The sequence below is a fragment of the Pleurodeles waltl genome, chromosome 8 (assembly GCF_031143425.1).
Source record: "Pleurodeles waltl isolate 20211129_DDA chromosome 8, aPleWal1.hap1.20221129, whole genome shotgun sequence".
In the NCBI taxonomy this organism is placed as follows: domain Eukaryota; kingdom Metazoa; phylum Chordata; class Amphibia; order Caudata; family Salamandridae; genus Pleurodeles; species Pleurodeles waltl.
The window spans coordinates 987847586-987860302 of record NC_090447.1 but is presented as its reverse complement, the minus strand read 5'-3'; the positions used below and the strand labels follow the sequence as shown (position 1 = coordinate 987860302).

The 12717-nt window shown below is 47.9% G+C and overlaps 1 protein-coding gene across 17 annotated transcripts in view; it reads right to left on the bottom strand.

The window, feature by feature from the left end:
• The window catches only part of MYCBP2 (MYC binding protein 2), a 1769078-nt gene that overhangs the window by 804714 nt on the left and 951647 nt on the right, over nt 1–12717 (bottom strand). For all 17 annotated transcript variants that reach the window (XM_069205243.1, XM_069205245.1, XM_069205247.1 and 14 more), the window contains one exon: nt 3889–4033. In XM_069205243.1, the coding sequence (XP_069061344.1) occupies nt 3889–4033 (145 nt within the window). The remainder of the gene's footprint in view (nt 1–3888; nt 4034–12717) is intronic.

The window sequence follows — 12717 nt, the reverse complement described above, 5'->3', positions numbered from 1 at the left end:
TTGAAAGGTCAGATCACATGAACTGAGTCCTAATTAGCAGGGCTCAGTACCTTTCAGAGCCATTACAACAGTATGCAGCAGTCAAAATGTTGGTTAAATGTGTGGGGGGGAGCAAAACGCCTGTTTCCTCACAGGCTGGGTTTCCATAAATTAATAACAGCAAACATGCTGGAATGGTTTGTAGGAAGCCGGCCTGGTGTGTGGTGAGCATCTATGGTGTCATCACCTTATACCAGGTATCCCCTACTAGTGAGGTGTACAGTGTCTAGGAAGCCAGGGCTCTCTAGATGTAGCTGTGGATGTGCAGCGAAGACTTATGAAGGATACATGCAAAGCTTATACAATACCACTACAGTCACACAGCACTTACACACATGAAAGACCCACAGTGTTAGAAATAATAGTATTTTATCATAGTAACCCAAATACTGTCCAGGCAATACTCCACTAGGAGGTGAGTAAACACACTTGTGTACACACATTAGAAGTCCGTGATTAGCACAGAAAGCAAAAACAAGTAGTAAAAGCAATAGCAAATAATGAAGGTCCTAGGGGGAGACTAAACTATATACTAAGTAAGTGGAACCAGTAGAGGGGAGCTGGAGGAACTAGGAACCCCACAAGTTAAGCACCAGGGTGTTTCTCTGCGACCAGGAGAGAAGATGTAAGTACCTGGTTTTTCCCCAAACCCACAGGAGAACTTTGTGCAAGGCCCAGACAAGACTGGAAGAAACCAAAGGTGGATCCTGACAGAAGAGGACCTTCAAAAGAAGGCGACCAAGTCCAGCTTGAGGTGGAGTGTCCGGCTGTGGCAAGAGTCCCTACCCACCCTTCTGAGGATGGGGGACCAGGTCGACGGTGGATGAAGTAAGTCATCAGTGCACCACAAGAGCAAAAGAGGAGATGCAGAAGTGAAGCAAACGATGTCCCACATCGGCAGTCGTGCTGCAGTCAGTGGTGTTGGAAAACCACCAACAAGCCTTGGCGCAAACAAGATTCGGAGAAAAAGGTTTTGCAAGGCAGAAGAGGACCAGCAAGGCTCAGGGGACTCGACCCAACGACCGGAGTCCGAGCTGACCCTCAGCAGCTGGGAGAGTCACAAGAAGAGGAGTCAGCCCCCACAGACGAGCCATGGCCAGCAGGCACAGGAGTCGCAATGAGGTACACTCAGCACACCTCAAGAGGAGTCCCACGTCACTGAAACCACTGAAACAGCAGGCAGGAGACTGTGCTTTCCAGGAAGGAGTGCCAGGGGCTGGGGCTACACAGAGTCTGAAGATCTCTTGGAGGAGGAACAAACATGCCTTGGTAGCTGCAAGAGTCACGGTGCACAGGCGTACTGTCTGCAAGGTGAGGCAAGGGATTCCTGTCTCTCAAGTTGGACAGCTGGTAGAGAGGACCAAGGGGACCATTCCAGACCACCATCTGTGATGCAGGATGCATGCATTTCCAGAGGAGAGAGGATCCATGCAGCCAGTCGTGGTTGCAGTTGGTGCCTGCGGATGCAGGGGAGTGACTCCTTCACTCCAAGGGAGATTCCTTCTTAGATCTATTCTTTCTAACAGTGGGGAGTTAGATTCTGGCTCTTCCTCCTACTCCTACTCCTTCTGACTGCCGGCATTGTCTTGGTCAGTCTGGAGAAGCAGGTCCAGAAGCAGACTCTTATTAGGGTTCCTACTTTCCTTCAGTTTTCTTTCGGAACACAACTCCCTCAACTCCTGGAAAGTGAGACCCACATATCGTGAGTTCAGGGCCTGAGATGTGTACTCTACAGAAGACATGGTGTGTGATTTATTTGAGTGGTGTAGGTGTTCCTAACTACTCTGACTTAGTCTCCCCACAGAGATTTGGAGCAAGAGCTATGCCAAACCCCTAGCTTACCCAAACTTAAGAGACTAAGGGCCACATGTACAAATATTTGGAATTGTGATTTCCTAACTGCAATTCCAAATGTAAGAAACACCATTGAGTTTCTTTTGCGTTTCCCGGTGGGTCGCAAATAGACCTGCCTCATTAATATTAATGAGGTAGGTCGCAATTTGCGTTCCACCAGGAATCGCATAAATCACAGGGATGGTGGCATGCTGGTATCAGCCGACCACCATGTCTGATTATTTTAAATGAAGCAATATTTTTTTTTTTTATTTTTTTTTTTTATGCAGCCCATTTTCCTTAAAGGATGGGAATAGTGTCCCAAAAGGCAAGCAGTGTTCACGAATTGCAACGCTAAACTGGTGGAAGAGAACATCTTCTTCCCAAAGTTGGCCCAGTCATTTAGATTTCCTATCCGGGGGTGGGGATGGAAATGCACCAGAAGAAGAAGCCTGAATAATCAAACTCTCAGACGTGGGATCTCGGGTCAAGAACTTAGGGTTGTTAGGTGCAGGCCTATGGTGGCCGCTGATTGTTCTGTTGAGAGGAGCCCCTGTGCTGGGTTTAGACCACGTCCATACCAGCAGGACATTACTGAGGGTTTCATTAAAGGGCAAAGGAGTTAAGAAAATGAAGTCCCTTGCTGAAACACCTCAGTAAGAAGGTTAGTCCTGACATCCAAAGGCAGCTCAAGGCCCAGGACCTCTGCCGCTCTTCTCACCACCACTGAATATGAGGCTCCCCTCCTCTGTAGCCACAGTAGGGGGAGAAAGCATGCCAGCATTAGGGGAGTTATTGATACCACTGGCTTCGCCCAATTCCTGAGCCCAGTCAACTTCAGGGTCTTCTAGCTGGAATTCTAAACGGTCTAGTGACCCCTCCATACTCTCACTGTACCCGTACCCATAGGCATAAGGGTCAGAATCCAATCTGGGGAACATAGTCCGAGTCTAAGACGGAACCAGTGTTGAGTGACATTGTTCTGGCTCCAGATCGGAGTTGGGAATGAGTATGGGATTGATGTCGATCGTAGGCCTGACCAGCGTCTCAAGTGTTGATGTCTTTATGGGTGCCGAGAATGGTTGCTGTGGAATGACCGCCACTGGTAGGGATCCGGTAACAGTTCCTCGGGTGCCCTCCAGAGCCGAAGCTGCCTGTCGGAACCTAGGGGTGGGAGGCCCTAAGGCATCATACGGGGTTGATAAACCCAACAATGATGTGCATGGCCTCATAAAACTCTCTGAGTTGGGCAGGGGTGGCATCCAGAAACTTGAGGAAGGGATCGGAGTTGACTCAGGCTCCGAGAACAGAAGCCTTGAGCGACGACGCTCCTCCTGCTTCGAATTGTCTGAGCGATAGTGTGAAGTCAAATAATGTTTTTTCTTCTTCAAAAACTTTTGTGACCTGGATGTTCCGAGGATTTGGAGTGGGACGAGCGGTGATGGGTCTGCGAGCGGCCTTGAGACCTTCCTCTCAAACGAGACCGGGAGTGACGCAGGCCGAGCGCTGGGCCGTCATAAGCTTAAGGGACCACGCTCTAAAAGTCTTCGGGTTCATGAGCTGGGGACTCATGTCACGGTCGGGCCCCAGGCACTACAAGCAAACGAGATGTGGATGCGTCACCGACATCATGCGGTGACTGAAGTCACATGGCTTGAATCCGGTCTTGCTGGAAGACATCTCAACGCACCGAGTAGTCAAAGACTGACAAAAAGGTTGAAAAGTTGGGTAAAAAACGAATGAGGGTACCGCTTCTCCGGATCTGCACATAGGCTAAACGGAAAGAAAAGAACTGACGTCAGTGGGTGGCACCTATATTCAACGTCATGATGTCATCATGACTCCTATGTTGGATGCAGAGCAGACCAACGTCACCAGACAGCGCGCAAGGGTACAGCTGGAAGAAAGAATTCCATATCCAATCTGACGCCTGGGGGGTATTCTCAGTTAAGGAATCTGCAAATCAAAGTCTTTATCAGATATTAGGTATATAACATGGGCTAAACCAGACCTCACCTTCATATTTCCAACATGCACCACATCTCCATACTGATCTTTGGTTTGTACAGTGATGGTAGTGGGCCACCCACAACGGATGTCATCCTTGTTTAGGATTAGAGATGTCTTCTGAGGATCAGCAAAGGAATCAGGTTGAAGCCACCTATCAAGGTAAAGGTGGAGTAATAAGTGAAAATCATCACACTGACTAAAACACAACCAATAATAAACTGAAGTTCATTTACAAGAAACCGTATTTTCAGACAGAATAATCACTTCAGTTTCAGCACATTAAAACAAACTCGGAACTTGGGAAAACCTGCATTTTCACTTTCTCATTTACTGGCCTGGACACCTGTTTATCTTTGATAGGTATGGAGTAATGATGTTTGTACACTGACAAATGACTTTCACATTAGTCATTTTATTAACCCCTCTGTTACAAGACCAGCCATTTTGAACATTAAGAATGCTTCACTTCAAAAAGCACACAGTAAAAAAAATCCATTCTTTTTAAACACCGAGTTGTGAAATAGTTGGTCTCCAAGATACAGAAGACATTTCAGGAATTTCACTTGGAATACAGCTAATGGGCTTTTTCACACAAAAAAGAAAATATGTAAAATTAAACAATTCAAAACAATGGGTGGTGAGAGGAAAATGTGTTTTGAAAGAGTGAGGTTTTATCTTTTACCTACAAGGTGAGCAACTGGTAAAAGGACTAAATTCAATGAGTGAAAAGCAAGAAGATGTGTGTACCTACAGGGATATGCAATTACCTTGGGTAAACTCGGCACACATGGTAAAGCCCCTTCATTCACTATCTTAGTAATCATCTCTTCAATGATTCTCTCATTCACTCTACAGTTTGCTTCCTTAACGGAGATCCAGGACTTTCACTACAGCTTGTACTATTTAAGAGTTTTATTGTTTTTTGACATTTTTATTTTCAGGAAAGCACCAATTAATCTGGTGGATATCAGGAAAATATTCACTTCACTCTGGCTCCTGACATCCGAAGCCTCCATGAGCCTTAATGGGTCTTCCTCTGAGGTGGCTTCAGGTCATGTTCAGAAAAACAAAGTGCTGCCGTACGTCAATAGATTGCCATGGTGTTAGCTTCTGTTACCTACTGTGTTAGATTTCATGGGTATCCATATGTTTAATGGGAAAACGGTGGATGAGATTTACTAAGCAGTAGCACTGCCCATTCCATGCCTATCAAGATTTCTTGTGATGGCAGATGGTACAGTTCTTCAATGTATTTTTTTATAATTTTAACAGTATTTTTTTATTTAGCAACTGTTAGAATCCAGCAAGATTCATGACCAAAAACATTTTATTTAGAAAACAAGAAAGTGGCTGTAATTTAAATATGCAATGAACTCTGCAAGAATTGATCAATCAGATTTTCTGTCAACAACAAGCTTCTCCTGGCAAACTACATCAGGAATGTCTATTAGCGGGGAAGTGACTGAAACATTACCAAGTGCTCCCTGAAGAAGTGCACTTGTACTTCTCAGTAGCTGTGATTGGTTTGTTGGCCCCAGACTTCTTGCTTAATACTTAGGGAGAAGGCCTTGGGTGAACACAAAACAACTTCTGCTTTATACCGCATAAGGCTGCATACTGATTGATCTTCTCTTCCTGTCATTTCTGATCAACTTCTTGCCTGTTAATTTAATGTGATGTTTTCAATTACACTATTGACAGAGTGATTGACAATTAGATGAACTGCTGCTTTTTTTTAAATGTGTTCCTTCATGCACAGTCAGTGAAAACCAAATAATTTTGATTCATCATAGTTTATCGTTATACCATGGTCACGACAGAAGAGCACTACAAGTTACTAATCTTTGCTTTTTCTTGTAGATATTCTATTTAACCACAGATTTCTCACCTTCATGTTCACTTGTGTAAGGAAGGAAAAGTTACTTACCTTAGATAACACCTTGTTTGGTAGAGACTATAGCTGTGGATTCCTTTGACTTCTCCCCAGGTGTGACACTGGATCTGGAAGATTTTTCGAGAGCAGTACCCCTGTGCCCCGATCGGATCCGCATCCGTTGTCATCCGCGTCAGATATGTCATTGTGGTTCCTTTATAGGCGCCACTTTGGTATGCTGTCAGTTTTTTTTCATTACTGTAGGAAGTTGGCTCTATATATACTATTTCAAAGTAAGAAATAGCATGCACAGAGTCCAAGGGTTCCCCTTAGAGGTAAGATAGTGGCAAAAGTAGTTAATTCTAATGCTCTATTTTGTGGTAGTGTGGTCGAGCAGTAGTCTTATCAGACGGTAGTGTTAAGCATTTGTTGTACATACACAGGCAATAAATGAGGAACACACACTCAAAGACTTACTCCAGGCCAATAGGTTTTTATATTGAAAAATATCTTTTCTTTTAGTTTATTTTAAGAACCACAGGTTCAAGATTTACAGTTAATACTTTCTTCATTTAGATACTTTAGGAACTTTGAATGAAAGCAATATCCCATACAGTCTTTGTAAAAATGTCAAAAAGCTATTTTCAAAGTGGTCACAGTGCAAAAATCAACAGTTCCTGGGGGAGGTAAGTAAAGGTTAGTTTTGAAGGTAAGTAAAACACTTTACAAGTCTCAGGTTTGGGGCATAGGCAGCCCACTGTTGGGAGTTCAAGGCAACCCCAAAGTTACCACACCAGCAGCTCAGGGCCGGTCAGGTGCAGAGGTCAAAGAGGTGCCCAAAACACATAGGTGCCTATGGGGAACAGGGGTGCTCCGGTTCCAGTATGCCAGCAGGTAAGTACTTGCGTCCTCGGGGGCAGACCAGGGGGGTTTTTGTAGAGCACCGGGGGGACACAAGAAGGCACAGAAAGTACACCCTCAGCGGTACAGGGGCGGCCGGATGCAGTGTGCAAACAGGCGTCGGGTTTTAGATTGAAAACAATGGAGGGACCCGGGGGTCACTTCAACGATGCAGGCAGGCACAGGAGGGGGGCTCCTCAGGGTAGCCACCACATGGGCTAGGCAGAGGGTCGCCTGGGGATCGATCCTGCACTGGAGTTCGGTTCCTTCAGGTCCTGGGGGCCTCGGGAGCAGTGTTGGTTCCAGGCGTCTGGTCCCTTGTTACAGGCAGTCGCGGTCAGGGGGAGCCTCTGGATTCTCTCTGCAGGCGTCACTGTGGGGTCTCAGGGGGGTCGTCTCTGGTTACTCACGGGCTCGCAGTCGCCGGGAGTCCTCCCTGAAGTGTTTGTTTTCTGCAGGTCGAGCCGGGGAAGTCAGGTGCAGAGTGGGAAGTCTCAAGCTTCCGGGCGGGAAACGTGAAGTCTTTAAAGTTGTTGAAAAGTTGCAAGTTTGTTGCAGATCGTTGAGCAGGGCTGCTGCTCACGGGAGTTTCTTGGTCCTGGGGGTCAGGGCAGTCCTCTGAGGCTTCAGAGGTCGCGGGTCCCTGTCGATGCGTCGCTGGAGCAGGTTTTTGAAGTTGGAGACAGGCCGGTAGGGCTGGGGCCAAATCAGTTGTAGTCTTCCTTCTTCTCTGCAGGCTTGTAGGTCAGCAGTCCTTCTTTCTTCAGGTTGCAGGAATCTGATTTCCTGGGTTATGGGTCGCCCCTAAATACTGAATTTAGGGGTGTGTTTAGGTCTGGGAGGGCAGTTGTCAATGGCTACTGTCCTTGAGGGTGTCTACACCCTCTTTGTGCCTCCTCCCTGTGGGGAGGTGGGAACATCCCTAATCCTATTGGGGGAATCCTCCAAACTCAAGATGGAGGATTTCTCAAGGCAGGGGTCACCTCAGGACTCCTTAGGGGCTGTCGTGACTGGTGGGTGGTGACTCATTATCTCCTCCAGCCTTGCTGCCAAAAGTGGGGGCAGTGGCCGGAGGGGCTGGCATTTCCACTAGCTGGGATGCCCTGGGGCGCTGTAACAAAAGGGGTGAGCCTTTGATGCTCACCGCCAGGTGTTACAGTTCCTGCAAGCGGAGGTGAGAAGCACCTCCACCCAGAACAGACTTTGTTCCTGGCCACAGAGTGACAAAGGCACTCTCCCCATGTGGCCAGCAACATGTCTGGTGTGTGGCACTCTGGCAGGAACTGGTCAGCCTACACTGGGTGTATTTTACAATAAATTGCACACTGGCATCAGTGTGCATTTATTGTGCTGAGAGGTTTGATCCCAAACTTCCCAGATTTCAGTGTAGCCATTATGGAACTGTGGAGTTCGTGTTTGACAAACTCCCAGACCATATACTCTTATGGCTACCCTGCACTTACAATGTCTAAGGTTTTGCTTAGACACTGTAGGGGCATAGTGCTCATACACATATGCCCCCACCTGTGGTATAGTGCACCCTGCCTTAGGGCTGTAAGGCCTGCTAGTGGGGTGACTTACCTATGCCACAGGCAGTGTGAGGTTGGCATGGCACTCTGAGGGGAGTGCTATGTCGACTTAGTCATTCTGAACTCTGCAGTCACAAGGAAAACAATTTGCATTGCAAGAAGACAAACGTGACAAGAATAAGATTTAAAGACATCTTTATTGCTAATTCTGTTTCTGACTGAACAGAACACCTGTTATTTGCCCACTCGCCAGAAGGGGTGACTAGGATCTAAAAATAACTCGACCTCATGAAATAAAACTCATCATAGCGAGCGGTGGAGTAGATTTTTCGAGCCCTGTGAGGGTACCCATGCATGAGCAGTGTACCCCTACAAACACCTGAATCCATTCCCTGGGCTTTTTAAGTGTGGGGAGCGATCTTAAGGTATGTAGTGGACACTGGACAACACCAGTGGTCCAACTACACAATGGCTTCTTGGAACCTATGCAAGTTTGATGCCAATCATGCAACTACATCGATTCCAGTGCTAGTTGCATTATCTCCTGTACTCTGGGGGTTCCATAGAGAACTCCCCAGTTCTGCCTATGCAGCCTTAGCCCACACTGCTGCCAACCCCAGACACTGTTTTGCCCTCCTGCTGGTGAGCCTGGCTCAGGCAGAGGAAGACAGAACAAAGCATTTCCTGCAAGGGAGAGGTGTGACCACCTCTTCCTTTGAAACAGGTGTCTCTGGGCTTTGGTCGCCACCAGACTGCTTTGAAGGGCACATTTGGTGCCCTCCTTGCATAATCCGGTTTACACCAGTCCAGGAACCCCTGGTTCCCACTCTAGTGCGAAACCACACAAAGGACAAGGGAGTGACCACTCCCCCCTGCCCAGCTCCTCCCCTAGGGAGGTGCACAGAGCTCTGCCAGGTGGCCACTTGATTCTGCCATCTTGAAAATAAGATGTGCAGAGGCCCTTGGGAGCATCTGACTGGTTAGGCTAGGTAGATGACGTTCCTGACTCCCTCTGATACGTCCCTTCTTTTTTCAGGCTCTCCTCGTCCAGAATCCACACTCTGTTTCCCCCGATCTGGTCCACAGGTCACGACAGCAGCTGACAACTGAGGCTTCCATTGACTTGAACGAAAGTTTCCAACTCCACTTCACCCGTATGCACGTGGGCTCCTTGTTGTAGGTACTCTGGTCTTCTGGGTATCCACGGGTGGGGACACTCCCCAACCTTCTTTGTACCAACTGGCTCCCTCGGGGTCCACTGGAAAGGGTCCTGAATCCATAAAAATCCAACCACGACGGTCCTGTGTTAGCCCATGAGACACTCAGCTCGATAACCGCTCTGCACCTGGGCGCTGTGGGATTTCTAGTACTTACATTTGGTAGTTTCTGACTTTCCCAACCCCTGAGATCCTAACACACTCAACTTAGTTGGGCACCTTCATTCTTATGCTATTTTCTGAGTATATGGTTTTGCCCCCATAGGGCCCCATGTATTCTTATGCCTTTCCTGATTATTACTAAGTGTATATTTTTGTGCATTGATATCTCCAGGTGGAGATATACCAATGATAGAGCAACTTTAGTGATGTAATAAAGTAACACTTATTTTTGTAATACCTGTGTGATTCTTTCTTGTGTCTACTGACTATTGTGGTGTTGCAAGAGCTTAGGAAGCTGGCTTGGTGTGTGGCGGACACTGTAAGAGGCTGGCCTGGTTTGTAGTAGGTACCTAAGGTACTTGCACCTTATACCAAGTCCAGTTTTCCCTTATAAGTGAAATGTAGGCAGTGTCTAGAAGCCAGACTCTCCAGGAGTAGCTGTAGTTGAGCATCCAAGGCTTATCAAGGAGACATGCAAAGCTCATGCAATACCACTGTACTCACTAACATCAAAGAAAATACTCAGTGTTACAAAAATAAAGGTACTTTATTTTGGTGACACAAATGCCAAAAATACCATAAAGGCTATACTTCCTTTGGAGGTAAGTAATGCACAAATTATATACACTAGTAGGCAGAAATAGCTGTAAAAACAGTTAGAAAACAGTGAAAATAGAGAAAATCACAATAGTTAGAAATGGGCCTAGGGGGAACACAACCATATACTAAGAAAGTGGAATGTGAATGTCGGTCTCCCACCTAGGCAAGTGTAGCATGTGGAGGGGCGCTGGGAGTATTAGAAAACACCAAAGGTAAGTAATAGAACCCACCCCAGAGCAGCAGGAGTAAATCACAGTAACTTTCCTAGAAAACACAAGAACACGAGAAAGAAGATTATGCAAGAACCACAAGAGAATGAAAGACACCAACAGTGGATTCCTGGACCAGAAGGCCTGTGGAAGAAGGGGACCAAGTCCAAGAAGCACAGAAGAGTCCTGGGAGAACAGGAGCCCCTGCTAACCCGGAAGGAGGTGCTAAGGAAGAACCACCGGTGAAGAACAACAGTCAGTACTGCACCCAAGAAGACGATGCAGGTTCCTGGTTGATGAAGATGGATGTCGCACGCCGGATGGAAGGTTGCAGCCTGGTTTGCATCGCTGGATTCCGCCAACAAGCCATGGCACATGCAAAGCTCGCAGTTAGCAGAAAATGGCGCTGCCTGGGACCAGGAGGGACCTGGTGGACTCTACCCAGGAGGGGAAGCCAGAGGGGGCTCTCAGCAACTCAGAGAGCCCTCAGAAGACCAAGCAGCACGCACAGGAGTCCCACAGCACAGGGTCAAAGAAGGTGGAAAAGGAGGCCCACGCAGCACTACAACAAAGGATCCCACGCCGCCACAGAACCACGCAGGAAGCTGTGAATTGCAGGTTAGAGTGCTGGGGGCCGGGGCTGCAGAGTGCACGAAGAACTTCATAGAAGGATGCCAACACACCTTTGCAACTGCAAAATACAGGGTGCACGGGGGACCTGTCTTGCGTGGAGAGGCAAGCTCTTACCTCCACTAAAGTTGGACAGTAGGACGTCAGGACCACTTCAGTCCACCACCCGTTATGCGGGATCCACACAACTCGTCAGCAGAGGGGACCCATGCTGCCGGTCATCAATACAGAGAGGTGCCTGCTGTAGCAGGGGAGTGACTCCTTCACTCCAACGGAGATTCCTGCCTGAGTCTTGCAATCCGAATCTGAAGAAACACCCAAGAGAGAGTGCCTAAATAGCCCTGGTCAGCTACACAGGCAAGCACGTATCAGGGGAGGGCTCTGACGTCACCTGCTGGCACAGGCCACTCAGATGCTCCCAGAGGTCCATGCCAACTTGGAATCCAAGATGGAAAAAGCCAGGGACTCTCCGGAGGAGCTCTGAGCACCACCCCTGGGGTGGTGATAGACAGGGGAGTGGTCACTCCCCTTTCCTTTGTCCAGTTTTGCGCCAGAGCAGGGACTGGGGGTCCCTGAACCGGTGTAGACTGGATTATGCAAGGAGGACACCACATGTGCCCCTCAAAGCATTTCCAGTGGCTTGGGGAGGCTACCCCTCCCAAGCCTGTAACACCTATTTCCAAAGGGAGAGGGTGTAACACCCCTCTCCCAAAGGAAATCCTTTGTTCTGCCTTCCTGGGCTTGAGCTGCTCAAGCAACAGGAGGGCAGAAACCTGTCTGAGAGGTGGCAGCAGCAGGGGCTGCCTGGAAAACCTCAGAAGGCTGGAATGGCAATACTGGGGGGTCCTCTAAGGAGCCCACAGAGTGCATGGAATCATACAACAAATGCTTGCAAAAGCCTTGGGGTATGATTCTAACACGTTTGATACCAAACATGCCCATGTTCAGAGTTACCATGATGTAGCTGGCCATAGGTAGTGACCTATGTCCAGTACACACAAAATGGCGTTCCCGCACAAGTCTGGTTAAAATGTCCTGGAGGTCGTTGGGGCACTTCTGCTAGTGCAGGGGGTCCCCTCACACACACGTACTCTGCACCCTGCCCTCAGAGCTGGAGGGCCTGCTTTAGGAGTGACTCTTAAGTGACCTGGTGCAGTGTAAATTGCAGTGAAATGGTGCGTGCACCATTTCACACAGGCTGCAATGGCAATCCTGTAGAAGCCTTTGCACGGGCTCCCTATGGGTGGCAAAAGATATGCTGCAGCCCATATGGATCCCCTGGAACCTCAATGCCCTGGGTATCTAGGTACCATATACTAGGAACTTATTAGGGGCACCAGTATGCCAATTGTGGGTGAACTATTGGGTTACCAGTATGTAACAACCATAATTTAAGGGAGAGAGCATAACTACTGGGGTCCTGATTAGCAGGATCCCAGTAGACACAGTCCAGCACACTGTCAAACAGGCCAAAGGTGGGGGGAACCAAGCTAGAAAGAAGCTCCTTTGCTACAGACACCTATGGTGTTTGCACCTTATGCCAGGTCCAGGCAACCCCTATTAGCTAGTGAGACAATGTCTAGGATGCCAGGGTTCTCTAGTGGTAGCTGTGGCGTACAGCAAAGACTTATCGAGGAAGAGTGTACAACTCTTGCAATACCACTGCGGTCACAAAGTTATCTCACATGAAAGGAACCATACAGTGTTGCAAAAAT